Consider the following 13,824-nt stretch of genomic DNA (forward strand, 5'->3'; position numbering starts at 1 on the left):
TAATTCTGCTCCTATATCTAATGGGCTTTACACTTTGGGCTGGCAGTGGGCTTCAGCACTCTGTTTCCTCTTGGGCAAAGGATACTTGTTTCATTACAGGCCAAACAAACTCATCACACTATATCCTCACACGCACTTGGACATTTGGGCTGAATCAGCTGGGAAGTGGGTTAGGGAGCAAATCTTTTTTCTTAAAGTAAACTCACTGGATAAAGGAAGAAAGATGGGGAAAGGGGAACAACTTAATCTCCCTGCCATGTCAATCACAACCTCCTCACTCCTTTAACAGGATTTACACCAGCTTGCAGTGAGATTTTAAAAGCTGAGGACCTGAATATAAACAGTAAATAGCTTGCGCAGTTTCTGCTATTTGGTAAGAGGGAACAAACCTGGCGAAGGGATCTCCTTGGTCTTTTCTTCAGGGTTAGTTGGCAAAAGGAAACAGAGTCATACAGAAGGCAATGAAAAGAAACAGTGATTGAACAATTTCACGCACAGGAAGTCATTATAACCGACGTAGTCATCTCCCAGCTCACCCCGTAGCGATAGCGGACAGCTCTTGTCAAACCCACTTGCAGAAGAAGCTGGGGCACATTAAGTGTAACTGAGCAAAACCAGCAGTGGGAAGCAGAGGGTCAGAGGAAAATGCAGCAGCCAACACAAGAGGCAAAGCACGAGGGACGGAGGGCCACACCAGAGGGAATGCATAGGATGCATGCTCCAAACCTGCACTCCCGGGGAGGGCAGAGGAACCCCATTCACTCTCTTTCCTTATTCTTCCTCACCCTCCTCCCCATCCCTTCTTCATGGGCTTGGAGCCCCCCCCCCCCCCCTTTCCCTCTGCACTTCTCACAATCCATGTGTGTTTGTGTATGCACTTGTGTGTGTGCATATGAGTTGTGTGTGTGTGTGTGTGTGTGTGTGTATTTGCATGTATGAGTGTGTGTGTGGCGTGCACATGTATATATGCACATGTGTATATGTGTGTGTGTGTGCATGCTGCTTGTGTTTGATGTGTGTATGCATGTGGATGTATGTGTGTGTGTGTATATTTGTCTGTACATGTATGTATATACATGTGTACGTTTGTGTCTGTGGCACTCCCTCCCCAGAGTGCAGCCAGGAAAGCTCTTAACTATCATCCTAAATTCACGCCATGCAAGTAAAACACTAGAGAAATAGTGTTGACGGAATCCAGTTGTCCCTCACCCCTTGCTGTCAACACTTGCTGATCTGTGCCCTGATATTTTAACCATTTACTCTTCACAGAACAAATTAACTCAGGAATGCTGTCACAAAACTGGGCATGCAGTAATCGATAGCTGTTCCACCAAAAACTCCTGGTGCAGGGACAGGAGAGGTTAGATTAGAGCAAAGCTCTCTCTCTCGCTTTCCCTATTCTGCCCCCATCAAAAGACTATTCAGACCAGTAAAGTGCCTTGAAACCCATAAACCTGTGGCTAACAACTTCACGATAACTGCCCATGTGGAATGGGGAGCGAACACAGGGCTTTGATAATGGTCAGCGTAAATGACTCTGAACCCTATAGCATGACCAAATCTATTATTTATTTCCAGTGAGAATTTATTCAAATTCCTATTGATACATTTAAGATTTTAAAAAACCCTATAAAAATAGAAAACACTAGAAAAATTTAGTATTTCTGAAAGTCGGCACGTGTCTGAGGGGAAACAGAGTTACCATTTCATGTCTGAGGCTCTACACCACAGAAGTATTAGCCCTGCTTCTCTTTCCAAAGTAGCTGTCTGACCAGTGTTTCTGGCAATTATCAAAATGTCAAAAGTCAAAGGTCAAAGGCAATTAGTTCAGATTTCCAGCATTTTTCAGCTTTGTTATTGATTTTCAAACAAAAATAAAACTCTGTTATAATTGAGTGGAGAAATTCTGCACATTTCTGTTTTCACTCTATTGATGGGAGTGGTTTTCCGGTGCAGGGGACACTGGATCTTGCCAACAACTATTTGGACAGCTGCAGCAAGGACAGGGCATGTCAGTTTCAGAAAACATGGAAGAGATAACCAGAAGCAGGAACACAGATGCCAACATACAACACCGGCTGCCATTTTTGTACCTACTTTGCAGGGGCTGCAGATATGCAAGGCGTTCAAATATGGCTTCCAAGTTGCTATGGAAACCGAGTTCTCATCATCAGCAGCATAACTATGCCACACATACTACGTGCAGATGCTTATATATAGAGAAATAAACAAGGCCGGGAGGGAGGGATGGGGGAACGGAAATGGGGGATATAAAACAAAAATGGAAAAGAAAAGCAGATTAGTGAAAACAATCCAAAAGTGTGGTGCATTCATGATCAAAGCACTTTGATACATGCCTGATCGGTGACAGGATGCTCTCGTAGAATTGCCAGGTAGCACGCAGGTAGGCACGACTCCCGTCCGTGGAGTAAAACCGCCAAGCAGCCTTGGGTTTAGAGGAAGGTGAGTGGGGTAGGAAGGAAGCACAAAAGAAGACCAGCGTCAAATAGGTCCAAACTTGCTGTTAAAAGAAATTGCAAGACAAGATAGATAGATAGATAGATAGATACTTTATTCATCCCCATGGGGAAATTCAACTTTTTTCCAATGTCCCATACACTTGTTGTAGCAAAACTAATTACATACAATACCTAACTCAGTAAAAAATATGATATGCATCTAAATCACTATCTCAAAAAGCATTAATAATAGCTTTTAAAAAGTTCTTAAGTCCTGGCGGTTGAATTGTAAAGCCTAATGGCATTGGGGAGTATTGACCTCTTCATGCTGTCTGAGGAGCATTGCATCGATAGTAACCTGTCGCTGAAACTGCTTCTCTGTCTCTGGATGGTGCTATGTAGAGGATGTTCAGAGTTTTCCATAATTGACCGTAGCCTACTCAGCGCCCTTCGCTCAGCTACCGATGTTAAACTCTCCAGTACTTTGCCCACGACAGAGCCCGCCTTTCTTACCAGCTTATTAAGACGTGAGGCGTCCCTCTTCTTAATGCTTCCTCCCCAACACGCCACCACAAAGAAGAGGGCGCTCTCCACAACTGACCTATAGAACATCTTCAGCATCTCACTACAGACATTGAATGACGCCAACCTTCTAAGGAAGTACAGTCGACTCTGTGCCTTCCTGCACAAGGCATCTGTGTTGGCAGTCCAGTCTAGCTTCTCGTCTAACTGTACTCCCAGATACTTGTAGGTCTTAACCTGCTCCACACATTCTCCATTAATGATCACTGGCTCCATATGAGGCCTAGATCTCCTAAAGTCCACCACCATCTCCTTGGTCTTGGTGATATTGAGACGCAGGTAGTTTGAGTTGCACCATATCACAAAGTCCTGTATCAGTTTCCTATACTCCTCCTCCTGTCCATTCCTGACACACCCCACTATGGCCGTGTCATCAGCGAACTTCTGCACATGGCAGGACTCCGAGTTATATTGGAAGTCTGATGTGTACAGGGTGAACAGGACCGGAGAGAGTACGGTTCCCTGCGGCGCTCCTGTGCTGCTGACCACCGTGTCAGACCTACAGTCTCCCAACCGCACATATTGAGGTCTATCTATGAGGACATATGAGGACAAGGAAGATTTGGTTTCTAATCTACTGTTTTTATATGGGGATTGATGTCGGGCACTAGCTCTCTCTCACATATTTCACCCTACCTTCTCCCCTCCCCCATTGGGCTGAAGATTCAAAAGCCTAAAAGCTCGTACCACCATGCTCAAGGACAGTTTCTACCCTGCTGTTATCAGACTCTTGAACAGACCTCTTGTATGATAAGATGGACTGTTGACCTTACAATCTACCATGTTATTATCCTGCACCTTATCGTTTACCTGCTCTGCAGTTTCTCTGCAGCTGTTACACTTTATTCTGCATTGTTACTATTTTACCTTGTTCTAGCTCAATGCACTGTATGAATGATTTGATCTGTATGAACAGTACGCAAGACAAGCTTTTCACTGTATCTTGGTACATCTGGCAATAATAAGCCAATACCATAATTAGTAAGTATTATTGTTTTTGGATGTGACAGTAGCATAGTGGTTAGCACAATGCTATTACAGCTTGGAGGTGTCAGAGTTTGGAGTTCAGTTCTGGTGTCCTCTGTAAGAAAGCTTGTAGGTTCTTCCATGAGCATGTGGGTTTCCTCCAGGAGCTCTGGTTTCCTCCCACAGTCCATAGATGTACTGTTTAGTAGGTTCATTAGTCATTGTAAGTTGTCCTGTGATTAGGCTAAGATTAAATAGGTGAGTTGCTGAGCAACTCATTGGGTTGGAAGGGCCTATTCTGCGCTGTATCTCTAAATTAATAAAACTTAAAATCTAGCCAAATACCAAGCACAGAATGGATGCCCCTTGTTGTCCCTGCTATTATTCTTCATATAACTGAAGTGATCCTCTTGCATTTGAACCAAGTATTTCATATCAGGAACAATCTTTGTTGAGATAATATTCTGCTGAAACAATTTCTACACTTAAACAAACCAAGTACAATGCTATGTATAATTAATAGAAGAGGGCTGCCAAAGTTGGTACCATGAAGACAACTGCATAACATCTTCACTTCATCATCAACAAGGAGGATTTCCCAGTGTCCAGGTGGACAACCATTTTATTTCCAATTTTCATTCCCAATCTGACTTGTTGGTCAATGGCCTCCTCTACTCCCAAGATGAAGCTACTCTCAGGTTGGTGGAGCAAAATCTCATATTCTGTTTGAGTAGCCTCCAACCTGACAGCAGGAACATCTAGTTCCTAACTTCAGGTAACTTTTGCCCCATCTTCCTTTTCTCTTCATTCTGGCTTTCCTCTTATCTCTTCTCCACACATATCTTTCACCTCCCTCTGGTGCTTCTCCTCCTTCTATTTCTTCCATGTTCCACTTTCCTCCCCTAACACACTTATTCTTCTTCAGCCCTTTACCATTTCCATCTCCCAGTTTTTTACTTCATTCTCTCCCCCACCCACCCATCTACCTTCTTCCTCACCTGGTTTCACCTTATCTGCTTTTAGATGGTACTCTTTCTCCTCCCCCCCATCTTCTCATTCTGGGTTCTTCCCCCTTTCTTTCCAGTCCTGATGAAGGGTCTCGGCCAAAAACATCAACTCTTTATTTCTTTCTCAGTTGCTGCCAGACCTGTTGAGTTTTTTGTTATTACCGTAGATTTCGCACTACAGAGCGCACCTGATTAAAAGCCGCTGGCTCTAATTTTAGAAAGAAAATCAATTTTGTACTTGTACAAGCCGCACCAGATTTTAGGCCGCACCGGATTTTAGGCCGCAGGTGTCCCACGTTGTAATATGAGATATTTACACAGAAAGATATTACACGTGAGGATTTTTTAACTTTTAATTAAATCCGTATGGTAACATAAACAAATACATATTGCAAATGCTTTTTTTCGAACCGTGCCTGTAACGCGGCTACTTTTAAATATACATACGTATCGGTAACACACAAATTACGTTGCGTATACTTTTTTACTGAACAACATTCCAATATCTCCTAACGACTGGTAAAAAATATATATACTGCAGCCTACCAGGAAAAGTTATTGATCGCCTTTAACTTAAAAGCAGCGTTTTCGCTCGGCTAATGTGCTCCCCCCCACCTTCCCGTTTATCGCAAACCGGTATTTCCCACAAGACGCGGCGAAATCGGATGTGACGTCATAGCATGTAGTACAGAATCGGATGTAGTACAGAAAACAAATATAGTTAAAACACTTCTAACTTTAACTAGAAAATACTAACAAATGAATTACTAAGCGAAAATATTATAAACTAAATAACTGCCATAAAGGCAGCACAATGCTTTTCTTCGAGTGTTTTCCATGTTGATGAGGGTGAGTACAAATGACTGATTTACAATAATTTAATTGTGAAAGTGCGCTTGATTTATCATACAATTTCATTGGACCTCTGTGAACTACTCATCAATTTTATTGGTCTACTGTTACGAGGCAAAATGTTTTTGGCGGCATGAAAAAAAATCATGCATTAGCCGCACCGTAGTAAAGGCCGCAGTGTTCAAAGCTGTTCAAAATGTGGGAAAAAAGTAGCGGCTTATAATCCGACATCTACGGTAAGTGCAATTGTGAACAATAGCCAGATCAGAAATGCTGATCAAGTCAACTAGTTCCCAAAGACAACTCTGATAGGCCAATCAGATGGTTCACTGCTGCTCAGCGATAGAACATATAAAAAAATCTTATGTACAATTAAGAAATATTAAAAAATAGTAGAAATACTGGAGTCATGATGATCATGATGAAGTCTGCTGGAGAGAGACATTTATACACATGCTGTCCTCCATAATTCAGAGAGATTGAAGGATAAGGTTACAGGATGACCTTCAGTAATCCTAATCCTAAAAATTAGTAAAGATTACTGCCTGAAGAGTGGGGCACTGTATCTCAAGGATCTGTAGAGGGAATAGAAGGAAGTTTCTAGATAGATCAACTTAAGCCTGAGGTTAGACCTACCAACCAAATTGTGTAATTATAGAGTCATAAAGTTAGACAGCACAGAAACAGATTGTTCGGCCCAACTGATCCGTGCCAACCAAGATGCTCCATGAAAGCTAGTTCCATTTGTCAGTGCTGGGTCCATAACCGTCTAACCTTTCCAATCCATGTACCTGCTCAAGTGTCTTTTACAACTTGTTATTGTAGCTGCCTCAACCACTTCCTCTGACATAATACCTTCTGTATTAAAATGTTGCCCCTAAAGTTCATATTACATCTTCTCCCTCTCAACTTAAACCTAAAGCAACACACACAAAATGCTGGAGAAACTCAGCAAGTCAAGCAGCATCTATGGAAGAAAATGAACAGTCGATATTTGAGGATGAGACAATTCATCAGGACCTGTCCTTCCTTAAAACTACACCCAGGATTCTCTAATCCTGGGAAAAAGACTGTGTATTCACCCTATCTATATGATTTCATACACCTCTATAAGATCATCTCTTAGCCTCCTACACGCTAAGAAATTAAGTCTTAGTTTGTCCAACTTCTCTTGATTACACAGTGCCTCAAGTCCAGGCAACATCCTTATAAACCTTTTCTACACTCTGCAGTTTAATAACCAGAGTGACCAAAATTGAATAGAATTCTCCAGCTGGCATCGTGATCACCCAACTTTAATACTCAGTGCCCCGACTGCTGAAAGCCAGCGTGCCAAAAACCTTCCTCATCACCCTCTACTTCCAGGGAACCATGTTCTACAGGCCTATCTATTCACTATGAATGTCCTACCTTGGTATGACTTTCCAGAACCCAACACCTTGCACTCCATTTGCCTTTCCTCAGAATCAGAATCAGGTTTAATATCACAAGTATACTATATGTTGTGAAATGTGTTGTTTTTACAGCAGCAGTACATTGCAATACGTAATAATAAAAACCTGTAAGTCAGAATAAAAAGTATATATAAAAATGAAAATTTAATTAAAGAAGTAGTGCAAAAAGAGAGGACAAAATACTGAGTTAGAGTCATGGGTTCATTGTCCATTCAGAAATCTGATGGTGGAGGGGAAGAAGCTGTTCCTGAAACATCCATTGAGTGCGTGGCCTCAGGCTCTTGTATCTTCTCTGTCACTGAGATGTTTAAGCTCTTGCTTTGCCAGGGTGTGGTACCTACCTGCTTCAAGCAGGCTTCAATTGTAACAGTACCCGAGGTAATCTGCCTCAATGACGATCGCCCAGTAGCACTTAGATCCACCGTGATGAAGTGTTTTGAGAGGTTGGTGCTGAAACATGACAACTTCTGCCTGAGAAGTGACTTAGATCCACTCAAATTTGCCTATCAGAGCAAGAGGTCCACAGCAGATGCCATCTCATTGGCTCTTCATTCAACCCTGGAACATCTGGACAGCAAAGGTGCGTATATTAGGAGGCTCTTTATCGACTACAGCTCGGCATCTGATGCCATTATCCACTCAAAGCTAATCAATAAGCTCCAAGATCTTGGCCTCAGTATCTCCTTGTGCAATTTTATCCTGGATTTCCTCACCCGCAGACCCAGTCAGTTTGGATTGGCAACAACATCTCCTCCAAAATCTCCATCAGCACGGGTGCACCATAAGGCCGTGTGCTTAGCCCCCTGCTCTACTCACTTTACTCTTATGACTGTGTGGCTAAGTACAGCTCCAGTGCCATATTCAAATTTGCTGATGACACCACTGTCATTGGCTGAATCAAAGATGTTGGTGAATCAGCATACTTTGAACAGTGGTGCCATAACAACAACCTCTTACTTGATGTCAACAAGACCGATTTCTGTAGTTCTCTATGACTCTCTCCTATTACCAAACTGAACTCGCTCTCCTTCTCAAAGTTCAAATAAGCTTATTATTGAAGTACGTATATGTCACCATATAGTACCTTGAGATGAATTTTCTTGCAGGCATTCACAGTAGGGAAAAGAAATACAATAGCATCAGCGAAAAACTAGACACAAACAACAGATGTGCAAAAGAAAGCAAATTGTGAAAATACAATAGAAAGTAAATAAATGAGAAGATGAGTTGTAGAGTCCTTGAAAGTGAGTCCATAGGTTGTGACACAAACAAAAGAAAATCTGCAGATGCTGGAAATCAAAGTATTATACACAAAATGCTGGAGAAACTCAGCAGGCCAGGCAGCATCTATGGAAAAGAGTAAACTGTCGATGTTTGGGCTGAGACCCTTCATCAGGACTGGAGAAAAGGGATTAGAAGTCAGCGTAAAAAGGTGGGGGAGGGGAAGACAGGAAGAGCTACAAGGTACTAGGTGATAGGTGAAACTGGAGAGAGGGAGGAGTGAAGTTAAGAGTTGGGAAGCCAATTGGTGAAAGAGATAAAGGGCTGGAGAAAGGGGAATCTGAAAGGAGAGGACAGAAAGCCGTTGGAGAAAGGGAAGGGGGAGGAGCACCAGAGGAAGGTGATGGACAGTAAGGTGAGAGTTTAGTGTTCACCTGTTCCTGAAACAGGTGGTGTGGGACCTATGGCTCCTGTACCTCTTAATCAATCACAGTAATGAATCTAATAACCCTAACCTCATCCAATTTGGTTCTGACAACTTTCTCAATTTCCATCATTGCTTGTGTGAAGCTGTTCATCCGAATGATCTGTTCGTAACTGATTCTCCACCTAAGGAATGGCTTGCTTTCCTTTCACCCAGGTAAATCTCTTAATCACTTTTAAAACTGCTATTAGATCTTCCTCTAATCTTTTATACTTGAGGGAAAACAAGTTTAATCTCTGAAATATGCCCTTGCTGCTTAATCAATTTCCTCCTTTGCAATGAAAGATGATCCCTACAACCTCTGTGCTTTGCACCACTGACACATGGAGCTCCATTTTGTACCAACATAAAATAAAATGTGACACTCTGTTGCAGCTGAGGCTTGTGTTCTGTGCTGGAATGTGGGATAGGCTCAAATCCACACTGGAATGCTCTGAATTCCAAGTTCACACTTGGCAGATTACACTGCCCAGTCACTGAGGAAGGATTTGAAAGAATAGTGTTTGAAGTATGGGTCATTGTGTTCTGAAGGATCTGTGAAGGGATAGGAGCAAGTCTCTACAGAAGCACATATTTACTGTCTTCTACAGTCTAGGTTTAACACTTTAACCCACAGAGTTCTGATAGAAGAAAATTGATTAAAGAGAAAGAATAATACTGTTTTTACGAAGTCAAATACTTATGTGCTTCCATTAACTTTATGGAAACATATACTGTAAAGCTAGCTGAATGGGAAGAACAAGATCAGAGCCATCAACACATTTGCCCTACCAGTCATCAGATACCCAGCTGCAATAGTGTGCTGGCCAAGGAATGAACTGGAAGCTGCTGACATCAAGACCCAGAAACTAATACCAATACATGGGGGATTCCACCCAAAGTACAATGTTGAGCAACTGTATACCCACCAGAATAAAGGAGCATGGAGACTTGGAAGTATGAAGGCCACAGTCCCGGAAGAAATGCGAAACATCCATAACCATGTCAGGAAGATGGCCTCTAAGGAGGAGCTGCTAGGGGAATACCTCAGACACCAGGCAGGGGACATGGAAATGGAAGTGGGTGAAGTAGAGCCAGAGGACCAGGAGACATGGCAGGACAAGCCACTGCACAGATATATATATATATTTGTTGTAATCTATTGCAATGTACTGCTGCTGCAAAACAACAAATTTCACAATGACACCGGTGATATTATACCTGATACTGATGCACCTCTCATAGTTTGTAAACCTTGAAGTGATGTCCCAAGATGAGATGATTGGCTTTAAAGAATAGAATCTATTTTTGTTTCTGCTAGGATGTGCTTAGCCAGTGAAGAATATTTTCTTTCAGTTTTGCTGGGGCTCCTTGTAGTCAAGGGCAACAAATGACACCTCAGCATTAGGACTATCTGGACCAAAGCAATAATGAGATCTAGAGTAGAATAGTCTATGTGGAATCCAAACTAAGCAACACTCACAAAATGCTGGAGGAACTCAGCAGGTCAGGCAGAATCTATGCAGAGGAGGAAGCAGTCAATGTTCCAGGCCAAGACCCTTCATTAGGATTGGAAAGGAGGGGGAAGAAGCCAGAATAAGAATATGGGAAAAGGAAATGAATATAAGCTGGTGTGTGATAGGTGAAGGAGAAGGTAGGTGAGTGGAGGAGGGGTGAATGAAGTTAGAATTTGCGAGGGATAAAGGGCTGAAGAAGACAGAATCTGACAGAAGAGGACAAAGGGAAGGAGGAGGGCAGGTGAAGAGAAGTGAGGCATGAGAATGGAACCAGATTAGGGAATGGAAAAAGAGAGAAGAGGAGGGGTGATTAATTACCAGAAGTTAGAGAAATCATTGTTCATACTATTAGGTTGGGAGCTACCCAGGTAGATTAGGAGGCGTTGCACCTCTAACCGTAGAGTGGCCTCGGTAGAGAAGGCCAACAAACTAAATATCTGTGTGTGGATAACTATGGGAGGAATGTGGTCAGGCAGCATCAATGGAGAGGAATAAACTGCCAACTTTTCGGCCCAAGACCTTTCATCAGGACTGAAAAGGAAGAGAGAACAAATTCAAGATTCAAGTTTCAAGATTCATGATCGCTGTCATTTCCAGTACACAAGTGTAAAGGAGAATGAAATACTTGTTACTCTGGATCCAATGCAGCACAGAAAGAAACAGAATAAGATAACGAACACAATAATAAAAAATACAATTTATATAAGTACATAAAATAGCTAAATACCCAGATTGATTGTATGTCAATGAAGTGACACCTAAGCACTGGAGTGTCTGTACAAAAGGTGACAGACAGGAAATGATAAAGTCGTGGTGGTTGGGGGTGTGAAGTGGTGGGTTAGTGGGTGGAAGTGTTGATTAACCTTTCTGCTTGGGGGAAGTATCCGTTTTTTCTCTATTTAGCAGTCCTGGCATGGATGTTACGTAGCCTCCTTCCTGATGGGAGTGGGACAAACAGTCCATGAGCAGGGAGGGTGGGATCCTTCATGATGTCACTGGCCTTTTTCCAGCACCTTTCTGTATATACGACCTTGATGGTGGGTAGGCTGGTGCCAGTAATGCATTGAGCAGATTTGACTACCCGTTGTAGAGCCTTCCTCTGAAAGCTAAAATAAGAAGTGGGGGGAGCAGGAGGAATACAAGCTGGCAGGTGAGTGGTGAGGCCAGGTAAGGGGGAGGGAGGGTGGGTGAGGGAGAGGGATGAAATAAGAACCTGGGAGGTGATAGAACCCTGCCTTACTAAAGTGTTACCAATAAATTTCCATTGCTGAGTCTTCACCATTAAGTTTTATTCTGTGAATCAAGTCTGTGACAGAGATTCTAGACTTCATTAAAAACACTATTGTCTTTGGCAGAGGCTAGACCACATTTTTTTAAGCAACAAGTAATCTGCTGAAACACCTCAGCAGGTCAAGCAGCATCTGTGAGGGGGAAGGAATCGTCGACGTTTCGGATCAAATCCCTGCGTCAGGACCCTGCGCCCATCTTGATGCGGGGAAGCATGGCAATGTAGTGGTTGGCACAATTGTTTTACATCACCAGCAGTCTCTAGGGGTTCAGTATCTGCTGCTGTCTGTAAGGAGTCTGCATGTTCTCCCTGTGAAAGTGTGGGTTTCCTAACGGGCACTATCATTATCCTCCCAGTTTCAAAGATGTACAGCAAAGGTGTAGTGAGTTGTAATCTCAGTAATATGGTGAGCAGTTTGAACAACATAAGATCATGGAAGATACAATTTTGATGACATTGACTGGAATGTCTTCCATGATGAGGATATCTCTAAGTTCATGGAAGGGGTCACGAGTTTCATCCGGAAGTGCATCGGGGACGTTGTCCCCGGGAAATTGGTCAGGGTCTATTCAATCCAGAACCCTGGATCAACAGCTCCGTGCGAGCAGCACTTACTGCACGACACAGCGCTTACGTTGCCAGCGATCAGCAGGAGCTCATGAAACGTAGCTACGATCTGCATAAAGTCATCAAAGCAGCAAAACAACAGTACAGGGACAAGATCCAGGCACAACTCTCCACCAACAACACACGCAGCTTATGGCAAGGTCTGCACACCATCGCAGACTTCAAAGCTTAATGCAACATTGCTGCCTCTCTCCCAGATGAGCTAAATCTTTTTTACGCTCAATTCAATGTTGCCAACACTGAGCCCCTGATGTGACCGGCAGCCTGGTCATCTCTGAGGCCGAAGTATGCAGGTGTTTCCTACGAGTGGACAGTCGCAAGGCTGCGGGATCAGACGGTGACCCAGGGCGAGTATTCAGGATGTGCGCGGTACAACTGGCAGGTGTGTTTACAGACATTTTTAATCTCTCCCTCCCCCAATGTAGAATGCCCTCCTGCTTCAAAACATCCACCATTGTTCTGATACCTAAAAAGATCAAGCTAACATGTCTGAATGACTGGCGTCCTGTCGCACTCACCTCAATAATAAGCAAATGCTTTGAAAGGCTGGTCAAGGATTACATCTGCAGCTTGCTATCACCCAAACTGGACCCCCAACAATTCACCTACCGACACAACCGATTGACGGATGACACAGTAGCCACAGCTCTACACACTGTCCTTACACTTCTGGAGAAGAATGATGCTTATATAAGAGTGCTGTTCTTAGACTACAATTCAATATTCAACACCATAATTACCCACAGGCTCGACAAGAAGCTCATAGACCTCGGCCTTGCCCCTGCCTTGTGTAACTGTATCCTGGACTTACTGTCAGATCACCGGCAGGTGGTAAAAGTGGGCTCCCTCACTTCTGCCCCTCTGACCCTCAAGACAGGAACCCCTCAAGGCTGTGTACTAAGCCCCCTCCTTTACTCTCTATATACCCATGACTGTGTTGCTCCAATCTGCTAATTAAATTTGCTGAGAACACTACACTGATTGGCCTAATCTCAAATAGTAATGAGGCAGCCTACAGAGAAGTCATCACCCTGACACAGTCAAGAAAACAACCTCTCCCTCAATGTTGCAAAAACAAAGGAGTTGGTTGTGGACTACAGGAGGAATGGAGACAGGCTAGCCCCTATTGACATCAATGGATCTGGGGCTGAGAGGGTGAACAGCATTAAATTCCTTGCCATAAACATCACCGAGGTTTTCACATGGTCTAGACATACAGGTTATGTGGTGAAAAAAGGCACAACGGTACCTCTTTCACCTCAGTTTGAAGTTTGGTATGGGCCCCCAAATCCTAAGAATTTTCTATAGGGATACAACTGAGAGTATCCTGACTGGCTGCATCACTGCCTGGTATGGGAACTGTACTTCCCTCAATCGCAGGATTCTGC

General features: G+C 43.2%; 1 protein-coding gene across 1 annotated transcript in view; it reads right to left on the reverse strand.

The window, feature by feature from the left end:
- Positions 1-13,824, reverse strand: part of kcnq5a (potassium voltage-gated channel, KQT-like subfamily, member 5a) — a 323,005-nt gene that overhangs the window by 47,674 nt on the left and 261,507 nt on the right. The window contains exons 8-9 of the mRNA XM_073056700.1: positions 2,358-2,446; positions 390-416 (exon numbers count right to left, since the gene is read on the reverse strand). Of these exons, the coding sequence (XP_072912801.1) occupies positions 390-416; positions 2,358-2,446 (116 nt within the window). The remainder of the gene's footprint in view (positions 1-389; positions 417-2,357; positions 2,447-13,824) is intronic.

Source organism: Hemitrygon akajei, chromosome 9 (genome assembly GCF_048418815.1).
Source record: "Hemitrygon akajei chromosome 9, sHemAka1.3, whole genome shotgun sequence".
Classification (NCBI taxonomy): Eukaryota; Metazoa; Chordata; class Chondrichthyes; order Myliobatiformes; family Dasyatidae; genus Hemitrygon; species Hemitrygon akajei.